Raw genomic sequence first — 17,369 nt, 5'->3', positions numbered from 1 at the left:
TCTCGAATACTTTCTATAATGATTAAATAGTTTGGCATTGGAAAATTTTCCATAAATATTGTAATGATGTCAGTCCATTAGAAACTATTGTGTATGATTTTTATGGTTTGGCCTTCCTCGTGGATTGGAAGATGTATTCTTTATTTATGGAATATTATTCTTCTATTTCTCACTATTAATTTATAATTTTTACAATGTCAATAATAAAAATTAGAAACTAGTGTAATATATTAGTATTTTTAGTGTAAAGGGCAAAAAATGTAACTTGGCTAATAAAGGACCATCCTATGCAATGTCAAGTACTGCTATGTATCTTAATTCTAGCCAAATCGGAATTTTTCTACAGTTAAAGCAAAATATATCATATGGTACATTTTCCTTAAAATTTTGACTATTTGACTCGGTTTTGCTAAATTATGCCATCTCTCATATTTATTCCTAAATTATCTTATTAAGGTCAATAAATTTTCGAATTATCAATTTTGCATTCGTTCGGCCGAATTTAAACTTTTTTTTTTGAAATAAAATGTTGAACCTTATAATAAAATCTTAATATTTTTTATTTCATTGTTCAAACCATAAGTAGCTACTTTTAACCACAAGGGCATGTTTGATGACATAAAATGAGACGAGAATGAACTGAACATTCTTAATTTCATGATGATATTCTTTCACTTGAATCATCAACGAGAATCACATAAACTATCAAGATACAAGATGTGACACTAATAACTATAATCATAGGAAAGAATCCCTTGTTCAAGAATTTCCAAAAGATGAATAATTTATTTGTTCATATGCTAATGCACAATGATACTCTCATATAAATATTTTACATTTAACCAAGTGATTTTCAGTTTTAAATATTTTAAAGTTAACCAAGTGATTTCAGTTACACAATTTATCGTTAAACTCATTGGATTACTGTCTATTCATTCAGACCATGCTCCATAGGCTTTAGCTGCTCGAGTTCAGGAGGTGCGGGAAAGGTCTGCTAGATCAACAGTATCTTCTCCTGAATCATACTCTGTTCTCTCCATTGAAGGAAAATTAACAGATATTGAACATTTGGGGAAGACTCACGAGTTACTGATTAAGGAGACAAAATACAGTGTCACTGATGGCCAAACAAATTTTGAGAAATTCAGAACCGAGGATTCTTGGCCAAATGGAGCTTATTCAGAATGATCTTGTCTTCTTAGGAAAACCCTTTATGCAATTCATTTGAAATTTGATTTGACTCTCAAACTGCTGTGGTTATAAATCAGAATAAACTTGCAGACAATTAGAAAAAAAATCACCAAGAACACTCGGAGAAAATTGATAATGTGCAGGCTTCTTTCACTGTCCAGATTTCAGAATTATCTAAATATATGTAAGGAGGTTGATGCCAAAAAAAGAGAAAGAACGGAGAATTCAAATGCCAGACAAGGTGAAGAAGAAAGGGTGCCTACTAAAGCTAGGGATATTCATACTAAACCCGAACCCGAACCCGAACCTTTCCATTATATTAATTTCAGCTTGAACTGTATCTATTTGATTTCAGATGATTCATAAAGTGAATTTGAATTCTATATTGTGTTGAATTTTGACATCAAAAACGGAGAGATTATTGATTATTTACAAGTTTTATTACAACCTTTAAAAAATATGAAAGTAATAAAATTCAGCAAATATGAAGTTGAGAAGCGCATATTTAAGAAGACCCCTACTAGCGCACATTCCAGCAAACCCTCGTGCACATTTCAGATATGTTACAAGTTATTAAGGGTTTACCGAATTCAGAAAGTCCGTCTTTATTGTTTTATCAGAATATCTATACGGCCTAATGAATCCTGTCGTCGGTGGTCGTATCAACTCTAATTTGTTTCATTAAGTGGTGAAATCATGTTATCAACAAATCCGAGTTTCAGAGAATGTTAACGATATACAAAACAAAAAAACATCCCTGCTATTGAATGTTAGTGCTACAGAAATTTATTACTACGTAATATTTTTGGAACAAGACGAATGATATGTAACATCTTGTACTATATAGGTTATGTGTATGGTACGACTGAGTTATAGTCGTTCAAATATGAACATTCCAAATAATCAATTTAAGGCCTAAAAAACTTTCTTTACATCATCTACTATCTTTTATCTATCTTATCTGAGATTCAAAAGCTTTACCGAAAACTCTCAAACATACGAATAAAGACATATATGATCTATAAAACATATGTTCTGAAGTATTACTCAAAAATTTTCAAATTTCATATTTTATTTCATTGAGTTTGTAACTAAGAGAAATAGTCTTTTTCAGAATATTTATTAGTTAATAAAAGTTGTTGATAAGAGTTTCAGTAAGCAGTGTGTAAGTCCTATTAAAGTTTGTGTTTACAAGTGTTGAAAAAGTGGATTCCTATGGAAACATAAAAATGAGAGAGGTAGGAGACATTCATGTTAGAGTAGGTGTCCGACAAGCCAACTTGTGGCTTGGGCTTTATTGACTCTAATGTAAAACAATCTTTATTTTAATAATATTTTACGATTTTATTCGATTATGGCATTATACTTTATCTGTATACCCATGCAAGCTGCATAGATAAAGTCCTTGAATATACAATAGGTATCACGAGGTCTGCGTCGCAACGTAAGATCATGAAACTCATTAGGAAGTGTATCGTATATTCAAAACAGGTTCCTAGTCGAATCAGCCGCATAAAACAAGGATAAAGGTCGCTCGAGCTTGAGACTAGCATCTGTGGTGTAAGCGCCATGTTTCATTGGCAAGGGCATGGAGATGTCCATTCACACAGATGGGTGATCATGTGATGATGCACTGAACAACCCTCCCTCGGACTATCCAAGTGGTTCCCACTTATCGAGTGGAATAGTCCGCAGTTATGGTTGTACACCATTAGTCCTTTGACCCGGGACAATGTAGGGGCTATACGTACTAGCATGCACTTTGATCCGTTTATCGACTCCATCGAGGGTCATCAGGTGGCGAGGTTGGGTGTAGTTTCGAAATATGTAGGAGCAAATGCATTGTAGTTGGGGATTCACCGTTCGCCTACGGGTGAAGGTATCCTATGTGATCTGATGAGTTAATAGGGCAAGGAGTCTCTGGCCAGAGCAAGAAATGTGTTTTAGGGAAATGTGTTTTCCTAGTTGCACATATCATGCCACTATTAGTACTCAAAGATAAATCGCATTGTTATCGAATTCATATGCAACCCTCGATATACCAATGGTTGCATATTCGATCGGGATATATGTGTTGAAGGGACCGTACTGTACGCTAACCATGACTAAAGGTTCTTGCAGACACTATCAGTGATACCTAGGGGATCATGGGGCGATGCTACTAGACGCTTTACCATGATCCGATGGGTGCAATCAGAAATGAGTCCTGATATTCTTGATCAAGGTGTTGATGAAAAGAATGAGGCTAACTAGGGTAAGCTCGAATAAGAATAAATGTTATTCTGAATCACATGGAGATGTGAACCCACGGCTAGCTGTATCAATGAACCATTGAGGATCACACAAGTATCAGATTCTGTGTTCCCGTTGAGATAGTCAAATTTCAAGGAGTTGGAATTTGACGACTATAGTTTGATGGAGATCAAACAGAAAGCTTATAAAAGAGTTTATGAGCTGATTCCATAGGATGGAAGAACTGGAAGTTAGCATGATTGCTAAATAAGGAAGTAGAACGGAACTGCCTGTTTTGTGAAGGAGTTCACTAAAATTGGCAGCTGCCATATATAGTAACTGTCATATATGGTAAGTTCTAAATTTAGTAAATGAAAATTTTGATCTTCGAAATTTTTTATTTTCATTATATGAACAAGATTTGTATCTTTGGTACATCGGCACTTTCGGATCGTCGATCGAGGTTATAATGAGTGCGGAATCATTTTTTGTGAATTTGGAATTTACTAATTAAATGATTGTGTTAGTAGTGGTGATTACTAACATGCACAAATTCTCATACTTTAAACTTCCACAAACAACCTGTTTGTTATTTATTTTCAGCTGCTTCGCTCATTTACGACAGGTGGTTTACTAAATTTAATTTGGTTCATTAATTCCGGTTGGACACTTTCCCCACTGATTCTTTATTAGAACCTAGAAGATTGAGATCTATTTTCGACTGTTAACACCAATTGAGATCATTGGTATTTTAAAAAATAAGAAAATTTTGTGAGTTATTTATTCACCATCGATCCTAACATGTTGACATGACATTGATAAATACTAACGTGACATTGAAAATTGCTGATTTATCACATGTCACGTTCCCAATTGGACCAAAATAGCTGGAAATAAAAAGATAGTAAACCAAAACCAAACTTTGAAAGCTTAATGAAACAAAACAAAAAATTAGACAAGTTAGGGGAAACAAAAAAATCCTTTTCCAAATAGGTTGGCGATTTAATTTTCCAGTGATTTAATATGAAAGTGATAATGATCGGCTGAATCGGGTAAAAACTTGGTGGACGATTTCACCTGGTCAGGTTGATGAGCTAGAGATGGTTGTCTGGGCACCTGGACCTGCACTCTCAAGAAAGAAAGAACGTTAATGGGCGCCGGAAGATTCTTCCGTGTGACCACTCCGACGCTCAAGTCAGTTCACGATTATGGAGAGAGTTTTGTAATAAATGTTGTAGGCAATATGTAAAAAAAATGAATGAGAGTTTTTAATGCTAAACTAATCTGATATCTATAATAAGAAAATCAATGATGATCTTGTTTTCAGTGTCCAACCACTACTCATGAGGATCTGGCTACCCATGCTTTCTACTTTTACTGACACTGCTGGGTCTGACAACTTATGCTTGTTTTGATTGAGTTTGGTCACTTTTTACACACTAAAAGATTGCTTAATGATGACCAATCCATGATGCCCCATACTATGACTTAAATTATGTTTCATGTACTGGAATGCTCAAATTTTATCCTCCCGGGTAGGGGTGGGAAAAAATACCGAAATACCCAAAAACCGTACCGAAAAAAATACCGAACTTACCGAAAAAATCGGTATACCGAAAATTTACCGTACCGAAAATTTCGGTATCGGTATCGGTATGAAATATTTTTTTTTTCGGTATTTCGGTATATACCGAAATACCGAAAATAATTTTTTTTATTATTATTTTTTAAATTTAAGTTCGGTATACCGAAAAAATTGTCGGTATACCAATATTTCGGTATACTGACAATTTTTTCGGTATACCGACAAAATTTTCGGTGTCGGTACGGTACCGGTATTAACTTTTTTCATACCGAAAATTCGGTATACCGAATGTACAGTATATCGAATTTTCGGTATCGGTATCGGTATGGAAAAATTCCATACCGATATTTTCGGTACGGTATACCGTACCGTACCCACCCCTACTCCCGGGCTCCCAAACGGAAATGCCCTGGCTACTCAAGCTTCTTGGCTGCCCGGGTAATCTGCTTGTAATTTCCAGGGAGCTCTTAGCTATCTGGCTCAAAACCGGCGATGATCCGGGAGAATATAGTATATATCCCTAGGAATCAGAAAGAAACACATTTAAAATTTTGAATACATCCACGATCTGTTATAGATGACCAAATTGTGAATATATTATGCACACACATGCTGAAGCTCAGAGATTTTATGATAAGAATCACCGAACACCTTATTTATTCGTTATCAAACACTGGATCCATATATATATAATTCACTGTACTATCTTCGTGTCTATATAAATAAGTGATATTACATTAGTGGAACATATCAAAACACAAACACACACACACACAGATATATATATATATAAAAGATATTTATATATATATATCTTCAGAGTTTGTTGGATCCGCATGGATGTGCCTTATGAAACCGAACCCAGAGAGGCTAATCAGACAAAAACAAACGCAGGAATCCAAACCCGGGTTGGTCGAAAGCCCCCACATCTCTGCACGTCACATTAACGAGGTCGCACACAGAAGGGCAGTAAATTAGCTTGTAAGAATAATCAGAAGGAAGTTTCTCAATCTGGAACCAGTTGGTAATAGTCCCACACCCGGGGTTCCCTTCAACCCCGCCTGCTGTTATAAAGTGTTGTCCAGTGGCCTCGTCGGTCGTATTCACTTGAAGCACACCCGATGATGATGAGCCGCAGTCGAAAAAATATTCGAACTTGATGTTTAAATCCTTATTCGCAGAGATCCAGCCTCCGTCTTCGGGTCTGGCAGGGTTGAAGATCACTGCTCGACTCGGCAAATCATCAAATGGCTGTTGGACAGCGTAACAGGTTGCGTTGACTTCGTAAGCATAAAAGCCGCCGCCGCCGCCGCCGCCGCTTTGAACCGGCAGAATGTAGTAAGGGGTGTCTGCCAGGAGATGTTCCATGCCCGTGTCGTACAACTCATAATCTGCACCGATCATATTGTACTTAGTACAGCTGTGTAAGAATATTATCAGGGAGATTAAAGAGATTAGATTTTTCATGGTGATTAATAGCTCATTCATGACGCCAAGAAAAGGAAGGATTAGTAATGTGAATTTATGGTTTCCAATTTCATAAATGACAATAACAATGGCATTATTTCTTTGGCAAAAACTTGTGTCACATATCGTACTTTGTGAGATAGATCTGTTATTTGGGTCATCCATGAAAAATTATTACTTTTTATGCTAAGAATATTACTTTTTATTGTGAATATCGGTAGGGTTGACCCGTCTCACAGATAAAAATTCGTGAGACCGTCTCAAAAGAGACCTACTCTATTTTTTTATGTCATGGATGATTTGTATTCGAAATTATTGATTACAATCCAAACTCCAATATTTTTAATTTTTTTCCTGAGCTAAATCGAGACATTAATTATTTTATTCAATAATTTGTGAGTTTTAATATTGTATTAAAATGATATAATTATGTATTAAAATGTTATTTCTAATCTTTATTTTTGGGCAATATATATATAGTTGAATAGCTCATAAGTATGTTCGAGTATTTTGTGTTGAGCTGGAATTCGAGACGAATTTGAGTAAAAAATATTTAACTATTCGAGTTTCGTTTGGAGTCATATTTTTTTTTTATATTCGACACAATTCGTAAATTCAAAAATGGTCAATTATAAAAATTAAAGCCGTGCAATTTTGCAGTCCCACTTAGAGAGAGAATCTCTCCCTTCTCACTAAAATGACAAGAAGTGGCGCGATTTTGCTCTTGATTCCTGTTTGAATCTCGTTCCTTGCTACTGTTTATTCTCCTTACTGCTGGTTAGATCTACGGTACTGTTACCATTTCTCTAAGTATTTTGTTCTATCGGTGGGCGATTCTCTCTCTTCGATTGTATCTCTTGCGCACTAGGATTCATCGATTGTGAGATTTTCAGTTGCTGGTCTAGTGCGTTCAATTTGTCTGCTGTTAGTGACGATTACTCACCTCATCCTACTCAGCTGTGTGGGATTACATGATTATAGTAGTTACAGACAACTCTTTGCGATTGAAATCGCATCTTGCCGCTCACTGCCGCCTAAGTGTTTATGAAATTGTCTCTATGAGTACTTCGGGCACTAAGACTGATGGTAATGATGTGCAGCTGAACAGTAATGCTACGCCTATTGAGTTGCTTAATGAGCAAAGTATTGATGATCAGACCAAGCTTGGGCATAATGATGATTGCAATGTCAATGTGAATCAAGACGCAGCCACTAATGCAGCTCACTATCGGCCCATCTCGCAGAAGGGCACTGCTGGTGGTGATTTCAGAAAACCCCGAGCATCTTATGCCAGTTTATTCAAGAATAACAGGATGGCTAAGGTTAATTATAAGCTGGACTTCATGGAAACAGGTACTTCTAAACTGAAATTTGGATTGGATGTTATTGATTCAATTGAGAAAACCTATGGCATTTGCTTACTGGGATACGTCATTAGTGGTAAACCACCTACTGCTGCATTATTTGATTTGGTCAGGAGATGGGGAAAAGATATACACTTCCAAACACATGATAGTGGATGGATTGTATTCACCTTTCCTAGCGAAAAAGCTAAAGAGAGAGTATTGAATGGTGGATCTTATATGGTTTTTGGGTTTCACTTATTCCTCAAAGAAATGCCGAGATGCTTCCGATCTAGGGAAGATGATATGAATTCAATACCATTTTGGGTTCAAATACATGGATTACCACCAGATTGTGGGAATTATCACATTTTGAGTATGTTGGCTTCTAGGGTTGGCAATCCAATTCATATGGATATGCTTACTCATTATAGGAAACGTGTCAAATATGCTAAAGTGTTGATTGAGGTTGATACTACGAAGCCTAGAGTCACAGAGTTTGAGGTTGAACTACCAATTGGTGATGTCAATATAAAATTTGAGTATGAACAGGAGCTACCAATCTGTGATATTTGCCATCGTGTTGGTCATATTACTAGCAACTGCAACAGAAACATGAATCCCAAGGGCACGGGTAGGGAAGCTACTGAGGAGAACATTGTTAAGAACAATAAGCGCAGCAGATCTGGTAGCATAGTCTGGAGAGTGAGCAACTCCAGGGGGCGCTCTCGTGTGGGCAGAAGTTACAAGCATGCTCCTCCCCGTCATGTTTCTAAAAATCAGAACGTTAATGAAGGTACCAACCAACCAACTGTCCATCATGTTGGCAATCATAGTGGGCAGAAAGAATTTGTTGATGACCCTGTCAAGGGTGCAGAAAGTACAGCTCAAGATCTTCCCAATAAAGATACAAATGGTAAAATTGATAAAGGAAAGGCCCCTATGCACAATGATGATCCTGTCAAGGGTGCAGAAAGTACAGCTCAAATTCTTCCCAACAAAGATACAAATGGTAAAACTGATAAAGGTAAGGCCCCTATGCACAAACCAGCTACCGGAAATGATAGTGCTCGAGCAGATGTTGATGATGGTTATGAAGTGGTTTCGAACAAGAAGAATAACAAAAAGAATAAGAAGAAAGGGAGTAACACAATTAATGAACAACAAGAGATGATGAAACAAAGGGCAGCGTTCTTCGAAGATATGGAAGACAGAAACTCCTGTGATACGGAATATGTCAACAATGAAAACAAGAATGCTAGGTATTTTGGGAATCAAGAAAAGGGGCGGCAACCCGAAATTGCCTCTAAGTTTTAATGAAGCTAGCATGTTGGAACATTAGATGTTTTCACAAACCTCTAAAACAGAGGAGTGTGCAAGCTATACTGGCCACTCACAAACTTGATATTTTTGGGATTTTGGAGTCTAAATTTCAGGAAAAAGACCTACTGAATTTCATAAGGATTCGATGCTCAGGTATGAATTATGCTCATAATTTCTCTACTAACAACAAGGGTAGAATTTTTGTTCTTTGGAACCCACTCAAAGTTCGTGTTAATATCTTGGGAACAACGGCTCAATGCATCCATGTCAATGTTATTTGTTTAGTTACTAATAACAAGTTTTGTGCATCATTTGTGTATGTGTTTAATACGATTGTGCAGAGACGAGATCTTTGGGCTGATTTGCAATTATTTGGTAGTACATATGACTCTCCGTGGATTTTGATGGGAGATTTCAATAATGTATTATCACAAAATGAGAAAAAAGGTGGACTGCCAGTCAAAAATTATGAAAACAAAAGATTTTGTGGATTGTGTATCATCTTTGGATTTGGTTGATCTTCAGTCTACAGGTTGCTTCTTCACTTGGTTAAGCCACTCTGTCTGTAGTAAGCTGGATCGTGTGTTAGTGAATCAAGCTTGGCTCTCTTCAAATTTTGATGGGTTATCAGATTTTCTAGCTCCGGGTTGTACATCAGATCATGCTCTTGCTATCATTTCGGTACTAGAACAAAAGAAACAAAGTCCTAAGCCATTCAAGTTCTTCAACATGTGGACACTTTGTGATGATTTCCACATCCTGATCTCATCTAAATGGAATTTTTGTGGGCATGGTACAACTCAATACATGCTAAAACAGAAATTTGCTGCACTAAAGAAGCCTCTTCAGAACCTTAACAGATACAATTTCAGCAACATCTCGGCACGTGCTACTGCTATGAAAACTAAGCTGGAAAATTTGCAATTGAATTTATTGAAAGATGGGGTCATGGCAGCTGATTATGTTGAAATAAAAAGACGCACTGAGAAGATGTTAGAGGCTGAAAGAATGTTCATATCTCAAAAAGCGAAAATCAATTACTTGAAACAGGGGGATCGCTGCACTAAATTTTTCCATGATTTGATAAAAAGAAACAACAAAAGGAATGCAATCTTGACAGTTACAAGAGAAGATGGCAGCATATGCTCTGACACGGAAGGGGTAGCCAAATGTTTTGTGGAACATTACAAGGGTTTGTTGGGAACCAATATGGACAGAGACATTCTCGATGATGGCATGTTCGAAGAGGGACAGTTTGTTAGCGAAAATGAATGAGATGGGCTCACTAAGCAAGTTACGGTTGCTGAAATTGAGCTAGCTTTGCATGATATAGATGATGATAAAGCACCGGGACTGGATGGGTTTGGAGCTAAATTCTTCAAAAGTTGCTGGAATATAATTAAAGATGATGTGTGCAAAGCCGTTTTTTAATTTTTCACAAATGGGAAACTACTCAAACAGTGGAACCATTCTATCATCGCCCTTGTGCCAAAGAAAGCTGTTTCGAGTACAGTCAAAGACTATCAGCCTATCTCTTGTTGTACGGTATTTTTCAAAATCATTTCAAAGATAATTGTTAATAGGTTGACTGTTTGTTTGGGTGATCTTGTAGATGGGGCACAAGCTGCGTTCATCCAGGGGCGATCTATTGTTGATAATATCCATCTAGCCCAAGAGTTGATGCGCAAATACGCACGCAAGCGTGGATCTCCGAGGTGTATTCTCAAGATTGACTTGGAAAAGGCTTATGACACAGTTGACTGGGGTTTCCTACACGATGTTTTGTTATCTTTGAAGTTCCCTTGCAGATTTGTTGATTGGATTATGGAATGCTTCACAACGACGTCGTATTCTATTGTGATTAATGGGCACTTCCAAGGTAGGCGTGGACTTCGACAAGGTGACCCATTATCTCCTCTTCTGTTTACTTTATGTATTGAAGTTCTGTCTAGAATGCTGAAACGAATGTCTCGGTCCACAAGCTTCACCTTTCATACAAAATGTGACAACCTAAGATTAACTCATTTAGCATATGCTGATGATTTGCTTTTATTCTCGTATGGGGATAGACATAGTGTATCGATGATTATGCAATGCCTACATCAGTTTGGTAACATGGCTGGTCTTCGCATGAATTCCTTGAAATCTAACATCTTTATGGCTAGCATTGATGAGTATAACAAGCAAGATATCTTGAACATCACGGGCTTCTCGATTGGGACACTACCTTTCCGATATCTTGGGATACCAATTGCGGCGAAGAGATTATGTGCAGCAGACTATACTGATCTTATTGACAACATAACTAGGAAGGTGAATTCATGGCCAAGAAACTCATTATCTTATGCATGGAAAATTGAGTTGATCAGATCGGTTAATGAAGGTATTGAATGCTTTTGGCTGTCCATTTTACCTATCCGAAGTTGTGTGATAAATTCTATACACTCTATTTGTCGCAAATTTGTTTGGCCCACAAAACATCCGCCCATTGCATGGTCTATGTTATGTAAGCCACTCAAGGATGGGGGATTGGGTTTGAAAGATTTGAAGGCTTGGAATCGTGCATTGATTGCTAAAACATTGTGGAACATCCATTCGGAGAAGCAGAGTTTGTGGATTAGATGGGTTAATCATGTTTACAGTTGTTTCGGTGGTGTGTGGAATTGGAGTTCGAAGCATGATGACTCACCATTAATCAAGAACATTTTGAGCATTAGAAATGACATCGTTAGAATTGAGGGTGGCAAAGATGCTGCCATTGCTCGACTTCGAAGTTGGTTTGGTCAAAGTGGGGGCCTCCCAAGAGCATATCACTACTTTGTGCGCTCAAAAGGTGTATGGCCGTGGAAACCACTGTTGGCTAAGAGTTGCATCCTACCGAAACATCGATTTGTTCTTTGGTTGGTTGCCCACTCGAAGCTTATGACACGGGATAGAATGGGCTTTCTTCCAGATCGTAGCTGTGTTCTTTGCAAGGATGATCTTGAAACGGTACATTACTTATTCTTCTCTTGCAAAATTTCGAAGATTATTTGGAATAATGTGCGCAATTGGCTTGACATGAGGAAGAATATGGCAACTCCGAATTCAATACTTACAGCCTTCCGAAACAACTACAAAGGGACATCCACTTTAGCGAAGATGAGAATCACAGCACTATCTGCAACAGTTTACCAGGTTTGGAATCTTCGGAACAAGGTAATTTTCGACAATGAGACGCCTAATGTTGATGTCATTTTCATGAAGATTAAGATTCATACATACCATTGTGTTCCACAAGCGACAAATGTGTTGATGTAGTTTGATATATGTGTTAGTGGTTCTGATGGATGTATGGTATGTTTGTGATTGGTATTTAGTCTATCTCCTGGGGATACCCAGTGTATTTGTATTACTAACTTTTTACCTATTTTAATGGATTCAATTCATTAAAAAAAAAAATTGTCAATTATAATATTGCCAGTGGTTGAAATGTCTTTTCAAGATCATTTACAAGAGTAAAATAGAATAGAGGCATGTTTTATGTTGAAACTTTTTTCTTCTTTGTGATGTCAATCTTAATACCCTAAAATATAATATCGAAAAAAAATTATATTATAGTAATTAAATAATAGTATGAGACAAATGACTGGAGCAGGTCATAATAATTCAATTATAAAATTGTTTAATCTATATTTAAATATCCGCTAAATAATTTTTTAGGAAAAAGCTAAAAAATTGCGTGCCTTCACTATCATTTGAAAGAACAAGTCCATAACATATTATAATTATTGGCTCCATAATGCATTAGTCGATTAATGACAAGTTGCATTTGTGTAAAAATTTATTTTATTAAGATATAATACTGATAGATTAGTAATTATATAAGATTTAGTGAGATAGTTTGAACTTTTAGATAAATTAGAGATGATTTGGAGAAAATATCGAAAAAAGATTTTAGCGGCTATCCGTATAATTTTAAGGTTAATTACTTGTAACTGCATGAATAAATAATATGTTAGTCGATGAACATTATCCTTGAATTAGAGTTTAGTAATTTAATTCTCGTTTAAATTTAATATTTTTTATTGCTTTCTAATTTTAGTCTTAATATTTTATCTAATGTGGGAAAACATGGGCTAGAGGTTGGCCTGGTACCCGAAAACCAACATCGAATATTCTATTATTGAAGTGAACAACATTAATGTGAATTAAGAAACATTTGACAAATTCTTAATGAGCATCCGAGTTGGTGAAATAGTTGAATACATGACTAGTGGTCATGAGTTCAATTCCTCTTATTAATATATTTTCAGACTAGCTTGTTGCATATAGCTTGCTCAGTTTATTCCTTCATGTATATAAACGAAGTCGTGTATTAGTAAATTCAGTTTAGCATTTTAAATATTCATTAAAATAGCTGAAATTTTGCGTACCTCTTACGTACTAAATAAATTTTAGGATATATAGTTTTTATATTCGTGGTGATATTGAGATTAACAAGGTTATTATATATAGTTTTAAGTTTAACTAAAATTTTAGCAATTTTATATATTAAAATACCAAAATATTGCATACCAAATATTTGATAAAATGCTTCAACCAAAATATTTACTCATTCAACTTGCATATATTTTAAATACTTTACAAAATATTTAATCAGTTTTTAAGAAGGATTATTTTGAGTGTCTTCTGTTTGGTTTGAAAACCAAACTCGATTTAATTCATCGGTGTTTAATATTTCCAGAACCGAGCTATTGTAACTCAACGATGATCTCCCTAATAGATCCTAACATTTCTAATTTTCTGGCCATTCCTGCACTAATTTAAGACATTTCTGGAAAACTTGATAATTTTTGGACTTGTATTTTAATTAATATGAATTTTTAAAACCTTAAACAAAAGTAATTGACATTAGTTTGACATGAAAATGATTTTAAAATGTTTTACCACCGGTTCAAGTCGATATAAAATTACTCAAATTATAATATAAGAAATTATCTTTGCTTGGGATTGTGCATATCACATTTTATTAATCATGTTGCTCTACATATTTGATTTCTGAAATTTTATTGGTTCCTATTTGTTACCGATCTGCTATTGACTGAACGATCGAATGAGACAAAGATCTATGTACCGGATTTTCAGTCTACTGAATAACGCGACTTCGGCCCGAAAAATGAGTTCAATGAATTACGAATTTTAACCCGAGTACATGATTCATCTGAACAATGTGAACTTAGTCCGGAAATGTGAGTTCATATTGGCTCATAAATTATCGATTGTACGGATCTTATTTGAGTACACGAGAAAAGTACTACATCGAATGTTGGTGGGAGCCACATCTTTAGCCAACGATATTCACTTCAAACTCGTAAACAGTCACTACATTTCACTTGACAAGATATCATCGTAATGATACGTTACTACTAATACATATCATCTGATATTGAATTATTGTACATATAAATTACATTTTGACTTTTTATAAACATATAAGCTCAGTTTATTCGTTCATAAAGTTTTTAAAGACTTAACCTCTATTTTATTCTATTTATTATATATAAATTTTAGATACAAGATTTCACGACTCCGAGTAGAAAAGAAATTATGAAAATTGAAATATTGGCTTAGCAAGAACGTGAAATTACGCTTGTATTTCATTCGAGATCATACGGCTAGTATTTGAGTTATTTTAAATCAAATGTTATATACGTTTCCACTGTTGTAAGTTAAAAATGATAATGATATTACAAGTCGATACTCCTATAAAATTTTAAAAAGCTTATTCATAACAATTTTCAAAAAACAAAGTACAATCAATTTTCTTACTATTCATAATGATCATATATAAAGTATGTTGAAATTAGAGTAATTCTTAAATTAGTCGAACGAAACTGTTCAGACTCAATCGATCATTCATGAATTCCATATAAATGAAAATAAAAACAATAAAAACTGCAAAACATGGGAATAATATACAAATTTTAATATCACAACTCAGTCAGTCAGTAAAATATATACATTTATTAATTTTTAAATTTATCATACAACACTTTTGAAACATAACCACATAACAATATTATTATATTAAAATGTATTAAAAATTGAGTGCATTTGCAAAATTGAAATCAAAATTCCTAGAATTACGATGGAAATATACAAATAGTTACAGTGCATTATACGTAAAAAAAATTCAAATTTATATGAGACTTCAAAATTGAATGTTTATAGTATAGGTGAAATGCTTACAAACAAATGAGATAAAAAAAAAAGAATAGAATAAGATGGTTAAATTATTATTATTTTATACTATATCATTTGCCGGCATGGCCCGCGTGCATGGACACGAGCCATTTTGAAATTCCTGTTATTTCTGCAGTCAAAGTAATATACACACACGTTATATATATATATATATATATATATATATATATATATATATATATATATATAGTTTTATTATGTTGTCTACCAACCGTGCTCATCAATGAGAACACTCATTTATTGGATGCGATGACATTTGGATTTGATGGATTTCATTAGGTATGAAATATTTGATTTGGTGAGAAATTTGGAGAATAAATGTGAAATGACGTTATTTTTTGTCTATTTCAAATTCTTCATAGTTATAATTAAATCTACCTAATTAGAAAAGAATATATATTTTTAAATTCGCACAACATAGATTTAGCAAAATCAATCAAATGGATTTAAAGTCTACAAATGACAAAGTTTCATACTGGTTTGTGTGTGTGTGTGTGTACGATACTCAATAAAAATAGTTATAGTTGGTGTCTGTTTTCCGAGTTGAGAGTATCCTTATCTAAAGGCCGAGCTCCTGGAAATATTTTTAGTTGCAACTCTTACGCACACTCAAACATAAAATTTGTGTAAGGAACGCCAGAAGACTTCTCCGACGTAGCCATTCCGACACTCAAATCAATTATTGGGCTCACGAAAAGAAAACTCACAATGTATAAATACATACAAGATGCAATATATGGTATTTATAGGAGGAAACTAATGATGATCCCCATCGCAGAATCCACAAGTCAGCTTCGACTAGACATCATGTCATTCCTACATTAAATACTTCTTTAAATATTTAATTCAATACCACATTAAATGCTATATTTCGTACTACGACTCAGGATATACGTCTTATCATTAACTTTGTCAAGTCAATTTTAGCTCATCCGTGTGCAGACTGACATACTCTCAACTGCGGACTAGTTTGACCCCTACAACGTCGTCCATTGTTTTCCCGATTATCTGGATCAAAGCCTACAACCTTGAGACAAGAGCACCTACTTGGGCCTAATTCCGGTCGTTTAATCTCAATCAAAGATTGGCTCCAATGGCCAAAATATCGCCGCCTCCACCTCTGCGCCAATTTTTTTTTAATTTTAATTATTATAAATATGTATTAATTTTATTATTTATTTTTAAATATAAATTTTATTTATTTAATAATAAAATAAATATTTTATTATTTTAACAATGAGATATCCAAACATAAAATGTAAAAAGATTTAATCAAATAAAAAATTTATAAATAGATTTTTAAATAATATTTATTTATTTATATTAACTAAAAATATTTAATTAATGGTTTGGTTTAATGATTTATAAATAATATAATAACGCAATAATATGATTTGTAAAAATAGGAAGATAACAATTGAAAATGTTAATTCTAACATAAATATAAATCCAAAATATAATGATTAATATATGTAAAATAAAAAGAATATTCCGAGAATATTCTTTTTTGGTGTAAGATTTGAAGTAAATAAGTAGGAGTTGGATGTTGAATTTGGTGCAAAAATTCAACTATTTTACTGCAAAACTTGCACTAAAATATAATTAATGATTGGAGATGGCCTAACGTAACTCCTGGAACCCAGTTACAAAATGTCCGAGTTCAACCCTTTATCTCGACCTTCAGACCATCTGTGTTCCTCTTTCTCTCGGACATCAGTTTCCCAAGTTCGTTCCGAAAACTTGGTCTAGGTCCTAGTGATGCCCAAAGAATTATCCAGGGCATCAATATATCACTTAATTTAAAATATCAGAAGTCATATAAATAATAAGTTTAGCGTCGAGCTGCCACCAAAATTTCTCGTACGACTGCAGTAGTGGCTATCTGGTAATAAACATTAATTATATGATTTAAAGTCAAGTGGGACGTGCCACCAAAATTTTTCATACGATTGCAGTAGTGTAGTTATTATATGATTTTAAAA

General features: G+C 34.6%; 3 protein-coding genes across 3 annotated transcripts; 2 read left to right on the top strand and 1 right to left on the bottom strand.

Annotated features, from left to right (window-relative positions):
* Window positions 1-5,878: 5,878 nt before the first annotated feature.
* Window positions 5,879-6,412, bottom strand: LOC142522005 (miraculin-like). Its single transcript, XM_075625184.1, has one exon. It carries the CDS (start codon window positions 6,410-6,412, stop codon window positions 5,879-5,881), a length of 534 nt encoding a protein of 177 aa, XP_075481299.1.
* Window positions 6,413-7,204: 792 nt separating this feature from the next.
* Window positions 7,205-8,153, top strand: LOC142523292 (uncharacterized). The gene is made up of 2 exons (XM_075627033.1): window positions 7,205-7,828; window positions 7,953-8,153. Exons 1-2 carry the CDS (start codon window positions 7,447-7,449, stop codon window positions 8,042-8,044), a joined length of 474 nt encoding a protein of 157 aa, XP_075483148.1. The 5' UTR covers window positions 7,205-7,446; the 3' UTR covers window positions 8,045-8,153.
* Window positions 8,154-9,576: 1,423 nt separating this feature from the next.
* On the top strand, window positions 9,577-12,441 carry LOC142522004 (uncharacterized). The gene is made up of 2 exons (XM_075625183.1): window positions 9,577-10,394; window positions 10,725-12,441. The coding sequence occupies exons 1-2, from the start codon at window positions 9,577-9,579 to the stop codon at window positions 12,439-12,441; spliced, it is 2,535 nt and encodes an 844-aa protein (XP_075481298.1).
* The last annotated feature ends 4,928 nt before the right edge of the window (window positions 12,442-17,369 follow it).

The sequence above is a fragment of the Primulina tabacum genome, chromosome 13 (genome assembly GCF_025594145.1).
Source record: "Primulina tabacum isolate GXHZ01 chromosome 13, ASM2559414v2, whole genome shotgun sequence".
Lineage (NCBI taxonomy): Eukaryota > Viridiplantae > Streptophyta > Magnoliopsida > Lamiales > Gesneriaceae > Primulina > Primulina tabacum.
The sequence above is the reverse complement of the archived record's forward strand: the minus strand, read 5'-3'. Positions and strand labels throughout refer to the sequence as shown.

What these genes read in the sequence shown, in the direction of transcription:
- LOC142522005 (XM_075625184.1), bottom strand. Translation starts at nt 6,412, where the DNA reads ATGATCGGTGCAGATTATGAGTTGTACGACACGGGCATGGAACATCTC.
- LOC142523292 (XM_075627033.1), top strand. Translation starts at nt 7,447, where the DNA reads ATGATTATAGTAGTTACAGACAACTCTTTGCGATTGAAATCGCATCTT. An exon ending in GCTGGACTTCATGGAAACAG is followed by an intron (nt 7,829 to 7,952) that starts GTACTTCTAAAC and finishes TGATTTGGTCAG; the next exon opens with GAGATGGGGAAAAGATATAC.
- LOC142522004 (XM_075625183.1), top strand. Translation starts at nt 9,577, where the DNA reads ATGAGAAAAAAGGTGGACTGCCAGTCAAAAATTATGAAAACAAAAGAT. An exon ending in GGCATGTTCGAAGAGGGACA is followed by an intron (nt 10,395 to 10,724) that starts GTTTGTTAGCGA and finishes AATTGTTAATAG; the next exon opens with GTTGACTGTTTGTTTGGGTG.